The sequence below is a fragment of the Nipponia nippon genome, unplaced genomic scaffold (assembly GCF_047370975.1).
Source record: "Nipponia nippon isolate SJK-2023a ecotype South Korea unplaced genomic scaffold, ASM4737097v1 scaffold_2, whole genome shotgun sequence".
NCBI classification, from domain to species: Eukaryota; Metazoa; Chordata; class Aves; order Pelecaniformes; family Threskiornithidae; genus Nipponia; species Nipponia nippon.
The window spans coordinates 15,660,981-15,684,302 of NW_028262336.1; the positions used below are offsets into that span (position 1 = coordinate 15,660,981).

The 23,322-nt window shown below is 36.1% G+C and overlaps 1 protein-coding gene across 7 annotated transcripts in view; it reads right to left on the minus strand.

Moving 5' to 3' along the window:
- DCAF6 (DDB1 and CUL4 associated factor 6) overlaps positions 1 to 23,322 on the minus strand; it is a 91,001-nt gene that overhangs the window by 23,352 nt on the left and 44,327 nt on the right. For 3 of the 7 annotated variants that reach the window (XM_087756872.1, XM_087756871.1, XM_087756870.1), the window contains 5 exons: positions 18,857 to 19,024; positions 11,636 to 11,695; positions 4,905 to 5,010; positions 1,079 to 1,194; positions 142 to 225 (listed from right to left, as the gene is read on the minus strand). In XM_087756872.1, the coding sequence (XP_087612998.1) occupies positions 142 to 225; positions 1,079 to 1,194; positions 4,905 to 5,010; positions 11,636 to 11,695; positions 18,857 to 19,024 (534 nt within the window). The remainder of the gene's footprint in view (positions 1 to 141; positions 226 to 1,078; positions 1,195 to 4,904; positions 5,011 to 11,635; positions 11,696 to 18,856; positions 19,025 to 23,322) is intronic. The other 4 variants (XM_087756875.1, XM_087756873.1, XM_087756877.1 and 1 more) reach the window with 2 other exon arrangements.

Below are 23,322 nucleotides of genomic sequence, written 5' to 3' on the forward strand. Positions count from 1 at the left end.
ATTAATGATTATAGCCTGTTTTAGAAGACATTATAAATGGTCACAGAAGTTAAATTATTCATACTGAGTTTATATTGGAAATTTAATTTTTCATTCTCTACTTCTTCATATAACTATGTCTGAAAGAGTACAGATACATACTTGCTTCTGTCATCTCTACAGTTTCATCTGTAGTTTTCAGTTCTTCGGCACTTGCGTCTTCCTTGTGAGATTCATCAGGAACTCCTGAATTAAAAAACTTAATATTAAATCACATTATTTCATTTAGATGCACGTCTCTAGTGTAAGCAAATCTAAATGATACTAGCACTCCTAGATCAAACCAATCAAAGCAATCCCCTCCCAAGTCCACATGTCACTTTACTGAAATCTCAGACACTAATCACAGAAAAGTCACTATATATAAACCTATCTAGTTGCCCAGGTCAACACGTTAACAAAGAAAAAAGTATTTCTTTCTTGTTCCTTAATATACTTAATATCCTATGCTGTGAGATCTTTAGCTGCAAGAATAGCATTAATACTCTTGAAACAGATGATCACTTACTGAAAGCTATTATTTCTGAAGACAGAAATTAAGTTATCCCTCTATTAAAAGGGATTTTTTTTTTTTCTCCTTTAAACATTTCTCTGGAGCCAGTCATTTGACTTGACTGCCCTTTTGGCAATGAATTGAGCAAGACCACCACATGTAACAAAATACAGTGAAAGCTTGAAAGAAATGTAACAAAATACATGAAAGCTTGAAAGAAACGTAACAAAACACGTAGCATTCATTTGTGACTGCAAAGTGCAGTTGTTCTATTTTTCGATACAAATTGGGGCAGAATATGGCCTTAAGAAAGAAGAGTAAAGGTTTTCAAACTAAAGACAGGATAAGTTAATTTTGTTTATATTTATCTGCAACTATCTCAGGTTGGTATCTTTTTCTTTCCTAAAAAAAATGATGTTCTATTATGGCTGTATTCTGCCTTTATATGCATGTGTATGAGACTCCCATTGTGTTCAATGGTAGTCATGAACATACGAGAGCAGAATTTTTACCTTAACATTACAGAAATAATGCCGTATATCTTACTTGTTTTTTCATCTTTAGGCCCTGACTCCTCTGAGGCTTTTGTTTGTACAGAGTCTTCTTGGCCTTCAGTTTTGCAATGACTTCCACTCCCTCTGGAGCTTGAATTTGTGCTGCTCCTGGCAACATAACATGGAAAAAATAAAATAGAAATAATGTAAATAGATAAGATCATTGCAATAGCACAGCCTGACCATCATCATCTTTCTCACTGCAATCTTGTGATTCAAAACAACCTTCACGGCAACTTCAAAATTCTTTTATGTCCATCGCCATTTATCCCATACTATTCCTCTGCATACAGAACCCCGTTCTCTCCTTCCTATAATTTTTTTTGAACCTTTAAAGAATTTCTTCATTGCTTTTCAAAATATTGTGAGAACTCAAAAGGATTTGCTCTGTTCCACTATTTACACATTTTTTACATGTATAAATGATCAGAGATCTTCTTAAGGGTATTACAAGCTCTCAGCTGAGCACTAATACATAATCTTATCCTGTCCAATTAAAAAACTGATTCAGATAAAATTCTCCAGGTTCTTCACCATCGCCTATCATTCCTGTACCTTTTTAGGCATGGACTTCTGAAGTCAGCCTTCAGTTCTCAAAGTTTTGTTATTTGTTAGGATTTACTGTAAGCTGGTACTTGAGATTTACTCCCCCTTCACATTTAGATAATTACTGTGGAACACCAATTTCTGTTTACAATAAGGAAAATTATTCCTCAGGAACTATGTAACACTGTTGTTCTGAATGTCATCAAAACTAATGTTTTTAGACTCTCTAGAAAAGGCCTTATTTTAGGAAATGCAAAGCCTTGTTCCTGAGCTATCGCATTCTCTCCTGTCCCACATCTGTGTTGTGGCCTCAAACTTAGGCAAATTGCTGGACAAAAGCAGAAACAAAGACGAGTTATGAAAATTACAAGCATGATTCTCAAGAATTTAGACCATATTGTTCCAAGTACCTTCTTACCTGTGTATATTATTACTAAACTATTTTATATGCTACATTGCCAGATGCAGCACAAATCATGCTTAGTCTAGATTCTTGGGAATCTAGTCTAGACTTCAGTACTTTTATTTTTTACAGCAAATGAGAGAGCTTTTACTCATCTTGATGAGCAATAGTCTGTTTCATTGCTGTACTGGACTTGGAGTATGTAGAAAAGTTTTGTTAGCCCTTACAGTATTTCTTCTAAATCAAGCATTTTCAGCATTGTTTCTGCATGGACAGACAAGAAGGGTACTACTAGACACCAAGACGAGGATTTTTGCTGTTTCATGTCTCATATGATATAATCACTTTTATGAACTTAATCACAGTCTAACCACTAAGATTTTTTTTTTTTTTACTCTTAGGAATCTACTTTCTAGCTCAACGCTTAATGCTAATTTACATGCAGGTATTACTCTGCTTTAATTTTTACTTCAATGTTATTTTTCACACCAGCAGCTACATAAGGAGGATGTCCGAGAGCAAAATAACACCCTGCGCTTTTGTTACATTAAGCCCCACTATCCGCTTCCATAGCGGATTTTCTGTTTCCCCAGTTCTCTGCATAACCCTTCTTTGAACCTCTGCCAATTTGAATCAGTTTTCTCGAAAGCCTGATGAGGATTGCACAGAGGACTCTAAGTCACAAAGCAAAGCAGAGTTGAGCAGCAGCAGCAGTAATTCTCATCCTTGGCTAAAGTCTCCCAACTGGTGGCATCTAGGATCATGCTTGCCTTTCTAACAGCTGTGTTATATTGAGAATGAAGTGACTGGGAGGTCCACGTTTTCCTCTATTTCATTTTCACAACACTCCCAACTTTCAGATTAGGTTTTTGTTATTTGTCCTCAACTGCATCATTTTGTTATATGGAATTGCAGCCTACTTCTATTATTCCATTCTTCAGCACAATGTTTTTAGTTAGCGTCTGAACTGACAATGCTTTGCAACTCTGCCTCGCTAGGAAATGCTTCTTCCTCTCACTACCCACACTACACTGCCCAGTACAAAAGCTCCATTAAGTTACCTTACTACCATGTTCAGTTTCTTTAATTGATCTATCTGTCCCACCTTGAACAGAAGTTCAACATGCAGCAAAGTATCAAATACTTTCTGGAAATCCAGACAGTTTCTCTCTATTACACCATGTATGTTTCCAGAACCCGTTATTCTGTCAAATAAAAGGTGCTGAATCACGCACATTCTAGTTCCCATAATTTTGGTTTATTTCCCATGTACTGCTTGTTTTAATATGCCTTTCTATCAGAACTGTTCTAAAGCCTTCAATATTGCTACCATTAGTCTTAAAAGTTCATGATGTTTAGTCCTTCATTCTCCTTTGGTATTATATTTGATGTTTGTCATTCACATGGTGCTAACACTTGGCCCAAAAGATTTGTTAAAATACTTGCTATTAGACAGAATATATATGTGAAATTAAGTTTTAGTAGTTTTCACTTTGTCTTTACTTCCTTAATTACAGATTTTTGTAACAAGTAATTTTCTTGTCCCTCATCTCCATTCCCTGGACACTCTACTTTTTCTTAATATTGTTTTTGAGGTAGTTGTTCATTCAAATTTTCCATCTTCAGAATCACTTATTAACTGTTTGAAGTGTAAAACGCATTTTTCAAATTTTGTTTTAAAATAAAGTGTTTATGTTGTTTAATAAAATTTGTTTTCTGTCATACACTGGTAGTAATGTTTTATTATTACATTAAAAAACCCCCACTACAATAAACGGACAAAACATTTGCTAATGCTCTTTTCCTCTTGTAAGATTTGCCTATCCTAAAACATTAAACAAAGATGACTACAAAACTAAATACGGTATTAGTCAAAAGTATTACAGAAAAACAAATTCTTTCAAAGCTTGCTGGATTGGGACTCTAAATAGAAACAGAGTCAGAGATTGGCTGAACATAACTGTCACAGTATTTCAGATTCACATGGGCAAAGCCTTCATTCTTGTGAAGACACACAGATCACTGTTTAAAGTTTCCAAACTGCTATGGGCAAGGCATATGTTTTATGTCTAAAGCCACAGCACTTAAGAGTAGCTAAATGTGGTGGGTTGGTTTTTGGTTTTTTTCCCCCAGTAACAAATGCCAGCAAGCATTTCTACTTACTGTCTTCTACAATAATTTTGAAAACACAAGCAAAGGAATAGAAGTAAGAGGAGATAAAATCAGGATTGTGGTTGTTTTGGGAGACCCTGAGATGCTCTAGTGATAGACTTTGACACAAAACCAAGTAATTCAGGCCAGTTAGACAGTATGCATTTATCATCTGAAAAGGATGCAATCACTGTAATATCTAAGCAGTCCACAAAGTTGGTATCTTAACCATATGTATTCATCAACACGCCTCAGACACAGAAATACTAATTTCACTGTTTTACAACTTGGGAACTGTGCCACAGAAAGACTAATTTGCAGAATACCATATGAGAAGTCTGGTAGAGCAGAGAATTAAAAAACTTAAGCGCTAGCCCCTGGACCTCCTTTCCATCACTGTACTACCCTGCTTTAGTAAGACAGTGAACACTAATATTATGGTAGGGTTTGATGAAGATAGCATGTTTCAAATTATGTTAGCAATAAAAAGATTCACAGTAAATATCCCAAAAAACCCTCTTGCATAAATTTCATGTTAAAGTATGACTGTCTTATGTTCTGAATGCATTAAGGACTACAGCCATTTCAAATTGTCTATACACCCCTAAAAGTATATATATACACCATATGGAAAAATAATTTATCTGTATCTATGCTAGACGAGCGTTACTGATATGTGCTGATCAATAACCAGTCAAAACCAAAATTAACTTCTTACCACTCATCAGTGAAGTCCAGTTTTATCGTGCTTGTAGTCGTTCCTTCTGTACTGTAGTGCAAACTTAAAACTGGTTCACCTGTTCCTGTTCGTGGCTTATCATTCTCTGTAAATATGGGGTTGATAAAGTTTGGATGGGCATCAGTAATATACATAAAGCTGTTATAATTCTGAAGATTCATTTAATTATCCTAACAAAGGCCAAATGTGGTAGTAACATGTACAATGTCTAAGATCTCTTACAGCCCAAGCAAAAAGTTAAAAAGTTTCAGAGTAAACACAAAGTTTGCAATGCTTTAAAAATGGCCTAAAATTATTTGTATTTATAAGAGCAAACAAAGAAGATGCTGTCCTTCAACATGCAGGTAAATAAAATCGCAGATAGGTATGTGTACACACAATATTATCCTTTATAAGCAGATCCCTTTTCTATCAAGTATATTAATAATAAGAATATAAAATGGTTTTGGAAGTGGTGTTCAGTCTTTTTTGCCTCAGTAAATACACATAAAAAAAAAGATGATGAGATCTAGACACAATGAGTGGTCTAGAAAAATCACCATCCCCTTTACTTTTTTTTCTACTTAGAACCCAGTCAACTACCAATATCCTTAGACCTGCTGTGAATTGTCAGCTAGTTGTCATAAAAACACTGTAAATTCATGTTCTGAGAGCTTCGGGTTTAAAAAACCTTTCCTATTATAATAGCTGTAAGCAGAAGGGGAGTACTTGCAAAACGAACCATTCACGATGTCCAAAAGCAACAGAAGTGAATCAAATTGAAAGCCACTGCAAGCCTGCCAAAAATCTGCTGCATATGTAGTTTTAAGGATGTTCAGTGGGCTCCTTCAAAACAGAACCACTCAATTACATCCATCCACCCACCACCCTTGCGTAAAATTCACGGTCACGATCTATGTATACGCACGGCACAATTGCCATTAATACTGAAGCTGGCCTTGGGCAATACTAAAATGTTAATGGAAAGTACCAGCAGATTAAGCCTCACTACAGAGGTGCCATTCTCTCAGAACTCAGATGGGGTTTACTTACTAATGGGCACCACTCAAATGACCGCTAAGTCGCCTGTGTACTCTTACTTTTCATGAACGCTGAGCTTTTTCTCTCAGGACTGTTCGGACAAAACCACGCCATATTTTCTTTGGTTTATAGAGTACAGAAATTTCACTGTAAGTATACATGCAGTATTGGCAGCAGACTGACATTTATAATAAAGTAACAGCTTCTGATCATCTTTGGGTAAACATCAATTAAAATCTAGTGTTTGATTCAAGCACAAACCTACAAATTCCTCCACTGAAAAGGCTATTATTAAAACCGTAATGGCTACAATACTGCCACAAGATATTTATTTTTAAAAATACAATTAAGTTATGGGAACTATTAAATAGCACATAAGAATTTAACCTAATGATCAATGCTCATATTTTTAAACTGCTGCCAGGCAGAAGCCCACTCACGGGATCAGAGCAGTGATCACCTGCTCCAAAGAACTTCAAATACGTATTTCTACATGTTCTGAAAAGAAATTAAAACAAGCAAACAAAAAACCCAGAAAAACCCTGTAAGAAAAATTAAAATATTTTTATGTGAAAGAGAATTAACCAATTACAACCATGATCCTAATCATACATAAGGCATGGGCCTCATTCTATGCAAAGAAAAGCTCGTTGCCTCTCTCAAATAAACGTTCCAGTTACACTCTTGTTAGAGTGGAGCAAGGATAAAACTGATCAAAAGCAAGGTTTCCAGTTCCTGAAGTAAACTGAGTAAGAAAAGAAACAAGCGTAAGAAAGTATTTTATACTGGCGTACATAGATATTTTGAACAAAGTGACGTGTTCTTTCTTAACTAAACAGGTACTTTCTCTATTTTTTGGCAACATATCCGCAAGCATCTCTTTGTAGAGAAGTCCGGTCAAACTTTGAGCATCCCTTCCTAAGCAAGTACCAATACTGATTGTTCCAACATACTGCACAAGTCGTCAGGAGCTGGACATTGAAAGAGTAAAAAAAAATGACATAGTTGGAGAATTCTTCACCTTCCTTGTAATAGGTACAGACAAGACATATCTTCAAATCGGGAACCCAGATAGGTAAAGAAAGACAACTTACTGCCTTAGATAGTCCAAGACAGCCACCAAACAACGACTATACTGTAACTTGATACTGCTACGCAACATTTGCTTCAGCACAAAACTAGTTACTATTACTGACCAAAGTAACCAAACATCACTATCCTATAATGAACCTAATTGAATATTAGGCTTGTGATATAAAGCTCCAATCATATTATCATAACAGTGTTCTCCTGCCTTAAAATCTCAACATCAAAAAATTTAACCAAGATGCATAAAGACTGCCCTCTGAATATGCTTACTGTGGAAGCAATGCTCTTATTTATTCACACTCAAAAAATTGGAAGAATTGCTGTAGACTTATCCAAAGAGGGCACTGACTAACTGAGAAATTATTTTTACAAATTTCTGCAGACAGATAGCTGTTAAACCATCTTACGTAATAGCTTTTTCTTAAATCTACAGTAACACGAGCTACTATTTGGATTGTGTCGATTTCTTCTTTAAACTTGAAGGCAAACTTTAAGCTTTAAGGCAAGAAATTGACACTAATAGGAACAAGAAACTTTTAAAAAGACAGATAAGACAAGAATCTGATAAACTGTACAGAATTAGTTGTGTAGTTCACACTATTTTATATTAAACTTACACTGCTAATGAAAGCTGAATGGGAGCCTCTGTGAAGAAAGCTAATAAGCTTTGCCTAGTACATAATTGAACATTCTTTCAGAGACGCCACATAAAATCCAGAAATCGTGAACTCCTTGTTTTCAAGAACAATGTGATTGCCAAAGACTGACTAGATCAGAACGAAGCACTGTTCTCTCTCACTGCTAGGTTCATCCCATCAGGCCAGATCTACTTCACACTGATAAAAAACAAAGAGGAGGAAAAGTTGTATAGCTTCTGGGACTTAGGGGGGAGCTATTGCCAAAACTATTAATCTGATTGCAAGCTCTTGTAGGGTAATAATTGCCCCAAGAGAAAGTTGTAGCTTGTCAACACCTTACTAAACTCTATTCCAAATTCCTCAAAAATATCTTGAAACGTTACTTAGATTTTACAGCCAAACACATTATACTTTAAAGATATCATCAACAACTTACAGTCTTATTTCATAAGCAACCCTGTCCTAGAACAGACACTCCCATGAAATGGTCCATTCTCCAGGTGCCTACAGGAGGAAGGTACTTTTAAACTACCACCCTTAAAACTGAAGGCAAAATTTCATTCATAAACTTATTTAAAAAACAAACAAACAAACCCCACAACTGAAAGCAATACCCATCATACACACTTTTTCCCTTAGGAAACGAACCCGTCCAAGTATAACTTCACAAAGATTGGGGCTCTTAACTACGAAGTGGTAAGCGCATAAAGACAGGTTTACAGATTGCATTACCTAGTTCAACTAACATTGTAAGGAACTTCAAGCTAGTGTCCCACATCTCAAATGCTGCCCTATTCACTAGTCTATTGGCAACCCCACGAGAAGAGGAGAGATGACTTTTCATGAAAAGCTTCCAAAATAATTCCTATCCAGCACTAATCATGATCTCCTCATAAGAAAACCAGCTTTGTACATTCTGAAGATAGGGTTATATTCTGGGCGAAAACCAAAGAGAGTTACTTCTGAAGGGAGAAAAATTGATCCAAAGAGGAGAAAAATAAGTGGTGTATTTCAGAAAACAGGAATTCCATGGGAAGGTTTAACACATGGAAGTTCATCAGAAGCAGCTGAACTCAGAGGGAAGGGTGGAGACTCCTTCATCTAGTGAGGAATACTGACTGAACAATGTTACGCCGATACCAGTCAGTATAAGGCACAATGACACCTAAGGGAAGACTGAAAATCAAATAATTCTCTGGACCAGCCTGACCCATAGCCCAAGGCACACAATTTCTTTGTCTAGATGATTCCTATACTAATTAGATGTAGTACAGCACTTTACCAAAGGAGGCATTCCAGACCACACTGTGCCTTACAACCAAGCACAGGTCTGACGTTCTTGAGCTTGTACCTGCAGAGCTCACTATAGATCTGGAAAGCTCTATACGCATACCAACACTCAACCAGTTCATCTGACTGGGAGGCAAAGCTAATTAGCCGAGACACAACACATGCCGATACAGTTTCAAGGACTTACAGTACTGTTTCTGAGGAACTAACTCTGCCGTAGCTGACATACCAACTTGTTCTGAGCCAGCTCAGGTTATCTATAATGTGGCATTGAACCATCTGGTATGGACATCACCATAAGAGATTACTAAACCCTCACACTAACCTGCAAATATCTAGAAATATCAGTAATCAGTATGGCTCCTGTGTATGTTGGAAGCAGCATCAAGATGGCATGGGATGCATACGCACATTTACACTTCAAAGTTACTGAGCTAGTTCTCTGGCTTCAGGTTCCCTCTTTAATCATACCAATTTGGGCAGCACCTTACGGTCATAATATTGCCTTCACACTGCAACAAATCTAACAGCCACCCTCCATTATTACAATCACAGTAAACAAAAGAAAAAAAAAATTCCAGTGTAGATCACTATAATCCATTTGAAACCATTTTGTACAGATGGGAATGACTTACAGCTTCTGCTGGACTGTCAGAATAACAGCATTATAAATGTATATGTTTGTAATAAGTATTAAAAGATCTTTAAACCCAGAAACGGGGTGAAAGAAACTCAATGAAAGAGATTGGTCCAACAGAAGACAACTGATTCAGTATCAAATTAAGATAGCAATAAGAAAGAAAAAGCATTTCTATATAAAAAGAACTGATATGACTTCCTTCATTAGCTACTTACACTTTTTTGAGATTTCTGTTCAAATATGAAATGAAACTAATGTAGTTTAACTTCAAAAATCCAACTTGTTCTCAGCAAATTATTCATTCTAGTTATCATTTGGACAACAGATTTCCTAATAAATTACCTCCTTTTCCAAATCCCTAGTTTTCTAAACTAGAAGTAACATTCTGTGTCTCTTTAGGTGATCCTTACCATCACAACAGAAAAACATTGCCTTAAAACAATCAAAGACCTAGTCTACCAACAAAGCCCGGACAAACAAATACATTTTTGTGTTTTTTGCATATTAAAAAAAACCTGAAGTGCTTTTATGAGAGGTAACATCTTCGCATTAGTTCAAGTAATTTCTTACAGCAGGAAAAATTATCAGAAAAAACTCCCAAGAGTCTATTACAACTATAGGTCTATTACAACTATGCTATTAACAATAGTAATACACAAACTAGTTTTTAAGGCAACTGATCCTTCAAGAGGAATCTGATGCAGATTTGGGAACTGATTTCTGGGATCAAAACTTCTCGTTTTATCTTTGTTGTCAGATGGGCTTAATTCGCAACTTCATGGAACAATTTATCAGTTTTCCAAGATTTTTGCAGTTGTAAGAACTTCAGTAAACACATAGACTTTCTATGTTAATTCTAGTTTATTCTACTCTCATCAAATAATGCTTTATTCTGAGTTCATAACAGAGAGCATAACTTGGCCACTAATTATAAGAAAGGTTTTCAGCTAAACCTGACTATTGGAGTGATATAGACTACTGAACCATGAATAATTAGCAAATTTACACATTGAGGTTTAAGGCTATTTCATCACAAAATGTAATTCCACAAAATGAATTTATTTTGTCAACGTAAGACATGGCTTGATTTTTTTTCAATGTTCTGGCATGCTAAATAAACCATAATCCCAACAGTTGCCAAACAGACTATTTTTCAGAAATGGGATTTCAAAATGGCATTCTAGTTTAGAATGTGAAACAAGATGAAGCAGCCAGCTCTTTTGTGGGATTTGAGCTATTAAATCTCTACAGAGGCTTTGATATGGAAGTAAGCATAATGCAGAGTGTATGGAAATCTATTTTTAAATTACCATCTATCACTCATTAATTATTCAGGCATAAATATTCACTACAGATGACATTGGTTCAGCTGGAATAGGGTCACTCATGGCCCACTTCACTGCTCACAATTTGAAGAATGATGAATAATGGGCATAGAGAAAGCCCACAAGCGTGCTTTCTACCACCAGCCTATAGGGCATCTACAGAGAAATACTAGTACTTGTTTAGCAGAAGGGGTGTAGGACAAGGGCTTACAGAGGTAAGACGCATCTAAGTGCAATAAGGGCTCTTGAGTTCCTCAAACTGTGCAAGTGTAACAAAGCTGCACATCTCTCTTGCAGAAGATAAATTAATTTGGCATTGTATGATTAAAAGTTACTTCAATCTGGATATTTGCACTTTGATCCAAGAAAAAACATTCATAAAAAAGACTGTTTAAAGAATTAATTTTACTTTGCATTTTAAAAAAAATATTCTAAATGTCTGTAGAGTACATAAGACATTTACTGTACCTAAACTGGACGCATTAAGAATTGAGCACAGGATGGCTTTTGAAAACAACAATTAACCTTACTCCGTTACTCATATGGAGAATTAAATAATTAATGAGTTTCCAGCAGATCTGCTTACTGAATTCTACTTTATGTAGATGAACAGCATTTTTAGACTGTTTATCATCATGAAAGGCAATTTTAAAAGGAAGCATTGCAATCAACTATGGCTGGGTATAGCGCATTTCCTGTCACACGCACCCTGTTGCTCATCAAGTGACATGGATCCAAGCTGTTTGTTAACCACAGAAGAAGGAGAATCTGAAACAAAAACGAGATTTCAACTTAAAACATAAGCAGCAGAGAACTGCACAGCAATGTCACGATCATATGTTAGTTTAAAATAAAAAAATAAAAAGCAGCAACATAAGGAAGCTTTGGATATGTTTTATGAGCAGCCAGCCATATTGCATTTTCTAGGCATGACAGAAGCAAAGCCACTTGTTTCAAATCATTATGTATTTCTTTAGGTAGTCATTGAACAGCCTGAAGCTTGCTGGCACGTCGATATTAAAAATGCTTGTCCATTACCAAAGATTTTACTATGTTCTTCAAATTTCCAACATGTCAGGAAAAACACTGAAGAGTCATGACTCCTAAAGCCTTTGCTCCAACTACCAAATGACACTAGTATTTCAAACCATCTGCTGAATGTAAATTTCAGAATATTTATACTTCAACATAAAATACTCAATAGCATACCAGTATCTTCAATATTTATACCTAAGAGCATAAAATGTAAAAGATGAGACTGTTTACAGATATAACAGCATATAGACTGTTTATAAAACATGAAAGCACCAAAATACATCCCACTCATATGACAGTTCGATAGTTCTGCATTCCTAGATGCTATACCTCTGTGGCATCTGGTAATTGAGAACATGTCTTCATGAGTTTATCACAGTACCACACCAGTCAGTCTTATAAAAATCCTCATCTAACCATAGAAAAAGAAAAAAATCAAAACCCCCAGCAGTTAAGTGCATTTTTTTTCCACTGGACACTACCAGTTAATAACTATCTCCAGCACTGCATTCATTGTGCAGACAAATGACAGATGCAACGTTCAGTATCTTCTGTGAGCCTATTTTCCTTGTCACCTCTGAAGACCAGATCTTACTTCCGTACTATCTTCAGATGAGCTGATGTACGTAAATTAATGCAGTATTTCAAAGACATTGGCTAGGCTACCATATCTTGGCTCCATTTGTTAATCTTCTGTTATAAACAAATTCACGCTAAGCTAAAAGGGTTTAATATCCTGTATTATAAACTGAGCCACAGTCTGCCAACATCACAGCACGCTAAAGGAATTTTAACATACATTTAAATCCTATACAAGGAAAGCAATGAAATGATACACTCTCTCCTACAGGAAGCTCACTTCCAGGTTTAGGCCAGAATCACCAGCTTGACCTATTGTGTAGTACAGCCATAAAGCCTGCTTAATTGACAAAGCTGATTTAAATATATATCCTCAAATGATACTTCATTCCTAGCCGTGGGTGCAAGAATCACAGTCTGTTCCTTCGTTACACTGATGCCTAGCGTAGGGGAGGGGAGGAGGAGTGAAGAACAGAGACCAGGAGAGTCTGAGGCAAGCTCACTGTGTTTTGGAGGCTAGCTTGTTTTGGTAACTGGGCTGATAGATTTTATTTCTATAACTGAGGAACATAAAATTGGTCCTGTTTTGTCTTCACCTTTGTTCAGCCATGCCTTGCACCAAACACACCTAAGCCAGACCACAGAATTCGTCATCTAGATTTAGATGGGACACAGCTATTAAGTATGAGACTTGTAACATTAACATATTTCACTTTCCAAAACTGAAGTGTGCTTTACATATAATTTCTAATTTAAAAGAGAAGTATTTACAGCGGAGTTTTTTCAATGGAGTAGTAATCCATTTTTTAGAATGTGAATCAGAGCAAAAAGCTTGTGTAAAGATGCACCGTGTCATAAGATGATCTACTTGTATTCCAGCTAACTCAGCACAGGAATCGGTACGCGTCTCCCAGGGGCAGGCTGGCTTTGATCACTGACTCACAGTTCTGAAGCCCATGACTGGGATTAACTTGTATCAAAAGTGCTGAAGGGAGGGGAGGTCTTGGACAGCAAGCTGAGAAGCCTAATGACAGAGGACAGTGATTCTCAGTCGCACTCTGTTCTTGCACTCCAATTCTTTCTATAAGCTTATATGCCCTTTTACAAAAGGCGTATCATGCCTCATCGTTTAACTTGGCTGGAAAAGCTAATCTCATCAGCTCTTTAATTCAGACCAAGAGGAACAGAAGAAATATGACTGAACTAACATTTTAATTATGAACATAAGGAATTACATTTACTACCTTTATCAGCATTTCTAAATTTTATTAAGACCTCACGTCATACAACAGTAAGTAAAAAGTAGGTATGTTTTACCATGCGCATCATTCAATCACAGCAAGCGAAAATGAAAAATTTCCTAGGTAGCAGTCCATGCCAATGCAGGCTTAAACCTCCCACATTTCACTATTATTTTGATGCTTTCTTACAACTTTGTGAATGTGTTTCACTTGTAATACGAGAATTTTTAAACAACATATAGGAAGCATCCTAAATATTCCAATTAACATGGTTAAGAAAAGAGCTCAGTTTGTAGCAATTTTAAACTCACTTTTTTTTCCTTTTTCAAGTCCCCTGAAGCCACAGATCACCAGCACCCCTTGAAGTGGCACTGCAGTCTGGAACCCCACACCTCAGGCAGGGAAATAAACATGACCATGAAACCAGCCTAGAGAAGTTCAGGTAAATGCCTCTTTTTTTAATATATGGCTTTGTTTTGTAAAAATTCTGAAAAAGCACTTTCATCATTTCTGATAAAGCTTTTGAAAAAAGTATTACCAAAACTGTGCCATATAGTTAAAAAAACAAACAAAAATCCAAACTCTTACCTGAGCTTTCACAGGCTGGGTCTACATCCCAATGCAGTTCACCACTGGTTGTAATGTCACCAGTACATTCTAAACTGGAACACCACTTAAAGAGGGAACTGGAGATTCATAAATTTGGGGAACCTCAAACAGAAAATAAAAGATAATTTTAAAGTCAGTTATATGCTGAAGGATCTTCCTATAGTTTGGGCAACCAGCACCTGACTTCATCAAAATAGCATGCCACCTCTATTGTTTTGGTTAAAAAAAATTCCTTATATCACTATAACACCTCCTCCAGCGTGAGAGTCAGGCCTGAAGCAGTGAGACCTGTTTTTAAAGTCTGAAACATGGTACATACAGTGGACCTTAATCTAAGAAATCAAATACTTGTTTTAATAACTAGGAATAATTGCTTTGCACAGTGAATAAGCTCTCAGTTACATATTTCGGACTTCAAATAGACACATTTCTACATCTGGGTGTTAACAAAGAATGCAAAGAATCTAGTAATAAAAACTGTAGTCATCCCCTTGTTTTTCACAGAACGCTTTAACACAGAAACGAAGGTCCAATTTGTTCTGCTTTAAAGACACTGACTGTATAGACTTCTGAAACAACCAGAGTTTAAAAAAAAAAAAAAAATCAAGTCAACGTGCATCACAGGCTCTGCAATATGTCAGCACGAACAAGTACATTTCTTTATTCCACAATAAATGCAGTCTAAATCAAATTAATTTTTGCCTGAGAAAAGAAAGGTTCACATTACTTCATATTTTTGTGGGTAAGATTAAGCACACTGACTGCTACAGGAATCCCTGATGCACACTGATCTATAATACTGATTTTTGTTTTTCTTTTTCACTTCAAGATCAGCTGGTTCATGTTTCTGTAACATCTCAAATTGCATTTGATTCACTTAAAAGTTCTCAAAAAGAGGAGTGACGTAGGTAATGGCAATGCATACATTGCATATCAGCACTGGGCAGAGCAGCAATAACAACAGGTTAAAAAGGTTTACTTTCTTTGTAGTTTGCATATAGCACGTATATGCTGTTGTTTAAATACTGCACATGATCTAAATGTTATGAAATGCCACAAAAATATAAGTAAAAACTAGGCTTTGTTGGAGAAAGTATATAATTAAAAAAAAAACAAAACAAAACAAACCCAACAACTTACCATAGTTCCCTAATTAAATAAAGCAGTTATATAAAAAAAAAATGTGAATCTGTTCAATACCTAAGCAAAGGCTTGAAGACAAAATAGACCTGATACACACAGCGTATACTGCTTCTAAAACTCTGCCAAATTTACACAATACTTATGAAAGGCATCCTAAACCCAAGCCTCTCTGCCATCTGAGGATGAAGTATCTTTTTGCTCAATGTCAGATCAGCCCACTGTGAATCATTACGCAGTTAACTCACTTTCACATTCAACAACATAAACTTTGGACCATATTTTTCTAAATAGTGAAGGTTAACTATTACAGATACAGCTTACAAATCCTCATGTAACTATTACAAGTCCTTAGACTAGGAGACAGAATAACTCCCATAGAATCTAATTTTCTATTAAACCCGTAAAAGCTTTCAGATCTTGACATTTTCTAGTGGTAATTTCTTACGTGGCTGGAGTATTGTTTCCTCAGCCTGTGTCTACAGCTACAATTGAGCTTCTGTGATTGCAAAGATAATGAAATACAGGCCAGAAGAAATGGTCTTAGTCTCACACTGAATTCCCCCCAAAATTGCAAGTTTTGCCAGAGTAGGGACTGAGAACTTGCAGCCCTGAGTCAGAGGCTATGATGCCATTTCACACAGTGGCAGACACATTTTGGAGTGTAATTTTTTGTTTGAAAATTTACAACTAGTATGTGCCTGAAAACTGAACATTTGCCTCAAGACAGAGCATCAAAGACAACCTTGCAGAAAAAAAAGAGATTGTCTCTCTATGGGAAGTTATTATTAAAAAAATCAAAACAAAAACTAAGAACCTTCCTTTCCTCCTACCACATTTCTGAAATGTCAACTTACCACAGGGTTGGAAAACAATTGTCTCTATGGAGAAGCAAGAGACCAAAAATCTGCAGCTCTGGTTTTCCAAAGGAATAGATTGCGGATACGCATCTTCCAAAAATAAGTCTTGGGAGGTCAGAAAAAGGCAATAAAACAAAGTAACTTGCATAAAAAGAAATGAGCAAATACAGAGATTCTATTTCCATGTCTAGAGTGCAGAAATCTTAAAAAGTAAATAGAAAATGCAAAGGTGATCTGAATTCCCCAATCAAAAGAAATGAGTTTCATGTGTTCCCTCCCATAATAGGGGAAGGAGGAATACAATGAAAGAAGCTAATGAAGCACAACAGGAACTTCTTGTATTTACACATACAAGCAGAAAGGAAAAGGTAATGTAATCTTTTATCAAATTTCTTGAGGAATAATTAACCGAACACATTAAATATTGAAATTCTAATTCCTCATTTTAAATCTTTCACTGTCTGTAATGCTGAAGGTAACAAATTCTGCCAATCACACCAAACAGCAAAAAGATATACATCCTAATGAGTTGAAGGTCAGGTAGAAAAACTGTTCCCCCTTCCTCTGCCCAGAAGTCAATGTCTCCATAGTGCTAAGTGAATCTATCTTTCAAAGCAATTACTTAATAAGTAAAATGGTTAAATTTGCAAGTTGATTGTCCTCACATGAAGAATGAGGTAAATATTTGAATACTAGTTTGCTCCAAGGCTATGTATGTGTTCTGTGGTTCCTTGGTGATCCCAAACAAAACAACTGGACCTTCCCATTAGTTGCCTTAAAATTCGAAGCACGTGGGAACTCAAAATTCCACGAAGCAGTGATGGGGGATCCAAACTAACTACAATACATCTCTGACTCCCAGTCAAAGCAATTACTCAGCTTAAAGCTTCAAATTTGTGTCAGTATGGATCCTACAGTATGTTGACCCACAAGCAACTGGGAGTAAAGAATTACATTGCATCCTTGAAGGAGCACTAAGAAAGAGATGGGTGAGACAGTATCAAACGAAACCCAGACCAACACATACTTCAGAGGTAGTAAAATACCCACAGATATACCTCCAGGTGAAAATTCTACAGATACAGTTGTAACCAAACTTTTTTCCCAACTTCAATTCAATGGGAAACAATTTAGTTTAAAAAAAAAAAAAAAAAAAAAAGGTCATTCCGAAAAGAAAATGCAACATCAAGATCTATTGACTGCAAGTGTTAGCTATGGTTTTGCCTCTATCAATACATATCTTTGAGTTAATAAATTCTGATGTTCAGTTTGCTGACAAAAAAAAAAAAAATTGGTAGCTTTTTGGTAGGGTTTTTTTTCCCCCTGGAAGGAAACTGCGGCCACCTGCAAGAACACTGCTACCATTATTTTTCTTGTTCTTCTCCTATAGGTAACAGACATCTATGGCCGTCATCCCTAGGATAAGCACACAGCCCTCCAGGATTTACTGGTTTCCAAACATTCTGAAAAATCACTGTAGAATTTTCTAGTGTAGGAAGTTACTCACAATTCAATAACTACATATTGTAACTAGAGCACTAGCCACTGTTAAATCAAATTGTTCTGTAAGGCTCCAGACCAACGAATAGATTGAACCATAGCAAGTCAAGCTGTGAATGTATGACACAATCCTTATAAGTAATTTAGCCACACCTCAACTGTCACAGAATTTATCCATAGAAGAAACATTGCTAGACACTACTTCTCAATACAAAATATGCTGATTCTTCACACAGCATGCAGCTCACTCATTTTTACACAGTGCCACTGACAAAGTTTGGTTCAAGTTTATGCTTTAGAATTTGTCTTTATTCATATGCATGCTTCTACTCTAGCTTTCTCAGATATCTCTCTCTTTAATATAAACATCTCCAAGGCTTTCTTGTAATAATTTTTAATCTCAATAAGACAAGAGAAAGAGGATGGTGAAATAAAAAGTCACTCTGTTCAAAAAAGCAGAGCATATCTGGAGACTTTGGCTTGTTACAAGTATTTTCCCTATACCTACTGTAAAACTATAGCATTTAAGAGTGCCAAAATTCCGTTTTACTGAATTGTTACCCTAATTTCGAACATATGCTAAACTAAAGCCAAGTCTTAAATGTTACTATCAGATACAATTACCACCAAAATACAATTTTCAAGTTCATACCTTACTCTATTCAGGACACATCAATTTCTTGCTCAACTGCTCTAACAAATGTTGCACATACCTGATACCATGCACCTAGGAAAATTTCTCCACATAGTATCATTTAGCTATATAATCCAAACATGTTAGACAAATGAAAACTGTCAATATTACTCTGTCCCTAACCATGTGATGATAAACACCACCACATGCAAGGTAAGACAAGCAGCAAATGCATTAGCTGTCTTGTTGTGGAAGAGAAGCATCTCAGCAAACAACAGCAGCACAAACTATAACTACATTAGCTGCTTAAGAAACCTTGACAAATGACAACCTGATGTCTGAGGGTCCTGTGAGGAGCCCTTAGAGGAGGACTGATCAGAGGAGGACGACTGTGGCGCTGAACCCTCAGCTAGCTCTCGCTGTCTCTGTTGTTCTGCCTTCCTCAGCCTCAGTCGCTGTAGACCCCTACGGATTATAGCTAACTCGGGTCCCACAAACTCTGACAAACAGGGAGGGGGAGGAAGGGGGGGGGGGGAAAAAAAAAAAAAGTATGTAAAAGAAAGAAGCATTGAACATACAATATACAGAACAGGGAGAAGGGGTGGGGGGACTGACCAGAGAGAGAAGCAACAGATACTAAGTGTAATTACAGTGAAAAAAAATTATGTACATCATTTACTAACATCCAGAAATTATATTTTATAATATTGAAATGTTTTTTGTCTTCCTAAGTGCATGAATCACAGGACTTAAAAGTTTAGGATTCATGTCATACAATACACTCCCCTCCCCATCTCCAGCGCTTAAACCATTTAACAAAGAATTATTTAACAAAAATAGATAGATCCTGACTGATTCAAAACAAAGCAAACAATAGAAGTATTCATTTTCATGTTCCTAACACACATAACAAATGAGAATATTCATGGTGTAAAATTATGCAACTGTGGTTTCATAATGGTAAGTTTTCAAAATGAATGTGATAGCTTCCTGATGTTGAAAAAAAAAAAAAATTAGTACAACTTTGATCAAAACAAACCTGTGAAAAGAAGTAAACTGGGACTATGGAAATAGGTGGCAGAACAGCATCCAACAAAAAAAATACACTTTACTATGAACTCATTTTTTAATGTCACGTATTCCCAGTGGGTGAGGATTCAAAGTCTGAAAACACTGTTAAGTGGTCCTACAGAGAAGGTAATTTATTGGATCATAATCAATTCTTAGTATCATTCTCTTAACAGACTATTCTTCAGTTCCATCTTCAGAGACTTCACTGTTCTCATCATTTGGTCTTTATTCATTTGTCAGTTATACTGTTTTGACATGTACCAGTCCACTGTCTGATTAACGGTATTTTTTGCAAACTGCTATAAAACTAGGTATCCAAGTAATTTTTTATTCTTTCCATGCTCTTTGCACATTTCCTCCACTTACACAAGTGCTATATAGCAAGCACTTCTCTGTACAACACAGATTGTGTCTTTATTAGCAATAGCTGAAGCAAAACATTGACCTGAACCACGCTGAACTACTCTCAGCTATAATACAGTAGGGTAGAGAAGCTAATTCAGACTCAAATATTCACATCAAATGCTCTAGCTAGTTCTGCTATAAACTGCTAGCCTAGACCTATCCTGAAAGTATTTATATCAAGGGCACTCTGGAGTATTTTGCAGATAATGAGGAAATCTGCAAAGAAAAAACAAATCAGTACTATGAAATGTTAAAATACTAGAGAGCATTACATTGGCACATAACCTTTCATCCAAGCAAAAGCTTTACAAACATTCTGTAACCCTTATTCACTCAGTGAAGCAAGCAAATTTTAAATTGTCTTTCATAAAAAGAAACAAACCCAAAGACAGAATCCAATCATTCAAAAAATTAGTGGCAGGCACCAGTTAATATTGAATAGTCATGAGCTCTAATGTCCTCAGTCTAATACCATTTCTGGAAAATACATCCTGCCAGTTTACGGTTGATGAGGTATAACACAAAGGAAAAAGATATACTTCCTAAAAGGAATGTGGCATCAAAGATATTTGCTACGGATACTTTTCCTGTGCCATGAACATTTATGGGAATTAGAACTCCAAACAGTCTAGAAAATGGTTTTAACGAAATTTCAATGATGTCTAAAATTGCAGTTTTCAGTAGTTGCTGCTGATTCAGTTCCACTCAGTCCAGAGACAGTTACAATTTAAGATGTAACAAGAACTACAATTCAAAATGTAAGGAGATAACTACTATCCTGAATATGTTCAATGACAACACCTTTTAACACATTTCAGAATCTCTAAGCAAATGTTTATTTTGCCAGCAAACGGAGTGAGGAAATAGAAATGGAAATTTAAAAAAAAAAAAAAAAAGCTATTGCCACTTTCCCATTCAAAATTTAAAAAGCAAAGGTACCTTATATCAGAACACATATTAAGATCAAGCTTTGTTCTAATTAATCAATTGCCCCCCTACCCCTCCTCCCAATGGTACCAATGTGTATCTGGAATATCATTTATAGGGAAAAATAGCATTATTATATTTTACCGTTTGTTGTATTTGATGCTTATTTGTGGTTTAAAACTACAGCATCTTAAAACTAATGTAAAAAATTAATTAATGGTTTCTACTGACTGGGCCAAGCAGGGCGAGAAAATGAATTTGTTATTTTTTTCTTTAGTGACAAGCATGAAAGTCTCCAGCAATTGTTCTGTCTCATTATTAAAAAAAAAAAATATATTCAAAGTACTAACAAGAACAGGCTACTGAGATTTGCACTGAACTTGTTGATTATTTGCAACTAACTCAAATGTTCCAACTGTATTCTTCTACAAGATACACTCTGACAAAGAGACATCCCAACAAGCTCCAGCACTGAACCATTTTTGTACTGACTCTATTTTGAACATGTACTTTTTTAAAACATTAAGAGATGAAGTAATTCAGATGTAGAAGCTCAAATGCTCACCACATGGCATGTTTTCTAGAACACGATACCAACAATATATTTGAATTATAATACATATGCAAAGGTATTGCTATTTCAAAGACAGGATTACCACCAGTGCCTGTGTTCAGTACAGAAATCTGTAGAAATGATTTATGGAAAGCTGTTTATAAGCCTGTTCCATTCTGTAGTATGAATTCATGCTCCAATTCTAAATAAGTCATTAGCCGAAAACATGTTCTTCATCTGCTAACTCTTTGCTACAATATTCAAACTTGTATCTACCACCACTTTATGCAAAATGATGGCTGAAAGCCTCTCGCTTTCCTTCTTCCGTTTTCCAAAATGCTTCCCCGGTCATCCATCTTTTACAACACACCTCTATCTGGTCTTCCAACTCAACCCCACTGTATTTAAACTACTATTCCTATTATCACTTTCCCTATCCTGTCACCCCAAAAAGCAGCAGGTTTTATTCACCTCTAAATGAAGCTAAACAAGCTCAGGGAATCCTGTTCTTGATACAGAGTGCAGTGTTTTCACATTTATAGACTAGAGACCATGAGTAAATTACATCTCATAACTGAGCACCATCATGGGTTACAAAAGCACACAAACATTGCAAAATGGAAATTCACATTCAAGCCTGCCCATTCATAAACCCACTGCTACTGCTCTGCCCTGCCCTGCTCCCTCTGCCCGGGAGCTTCCCCTCTCCCTGAACTGGCCCACGTCACCCAAAGACTTGTTTTACAGTAACTTAGGTGTTTTAAAAGCAGTGCAAACTAGACAAGATGCTTACTAGCTGTGCAAACGTATAGTACTATTAATTTTACTCCTGCAGGAGTCCTGTAGACAATTTAATGACACCTGGTCCTAATACTAAAATCTGCATACAGCAATAAAGAATACCAGATAAAGTTTTGTTTGTTTGTTTCTGTGGGTTTGGAGTTAGGGGGGAGTTAGACTTTTTTTTTTTTTTTTTTTTTTTAAAGAATCAGCAGCCAATCTGACACCTTGTTCAGATGTAGTCAAAGAACCTATCAAACATTACACAGTAAACTAGAAAAATCCACTGTCTGTCAACGAAACAACCACCACTACCCCTTTCAAAACTGAATATATGGACAGTCTTAAATCCAAAGTAACACTGGGAAAGAGGAAATGCTCTTAGAGAAGAGCTGGATTAAGAAATAACAACTTCAGCTTCATGCTAGCAGAATAAACTTTTACTTAGAAATTCAGACAGATTCAGAGAAAAAGAGGAAAACACCTTTTTCTAGTCAGCATGCATTCTTTAAAATGCGGGGCAGAAAATGAATCATAATTCCAGAAATGCTCTCTAGTGCATTATCATCATGTAACCCACAAAGTTTCAATGACATAGCTTGAAGCAATTATTTTTAATATGGGACATCCTCTCCTGGCCAGTGTAAGCTCCAGAATATACCATATACTTTAAAAAAAACCCAAAGTGAACCCTTGGCAACGGTACATGTGTTCTTTGGTGGCTATCCCTCTGTACCAAAGGTAGCGGCAGCTAAATTGGGTTACACTGAATTAGAATAGACCCCTTAATTTTTTGTGTGTGTATTGTGAAAAACTTGAGATTGCAGCAAGCTGACACCAATACTAATAAAAACCACAGGTGACTAAAAGCCCCTGCTACTCAACAAATTTTCTAGCATTCACTTATTCTAGAAATAGTATCTGGACTGTCTGTATTCTGCTCACTGTTTATTGCCTCTAAATAAGTATCAGACTAGTTGCAAGCTTTGAAAGGGCGAGAATGATACATTTAATGAATTTCAACTTATGTCTTTAGTTTCCCTGTCTTTCGGATACCAGAT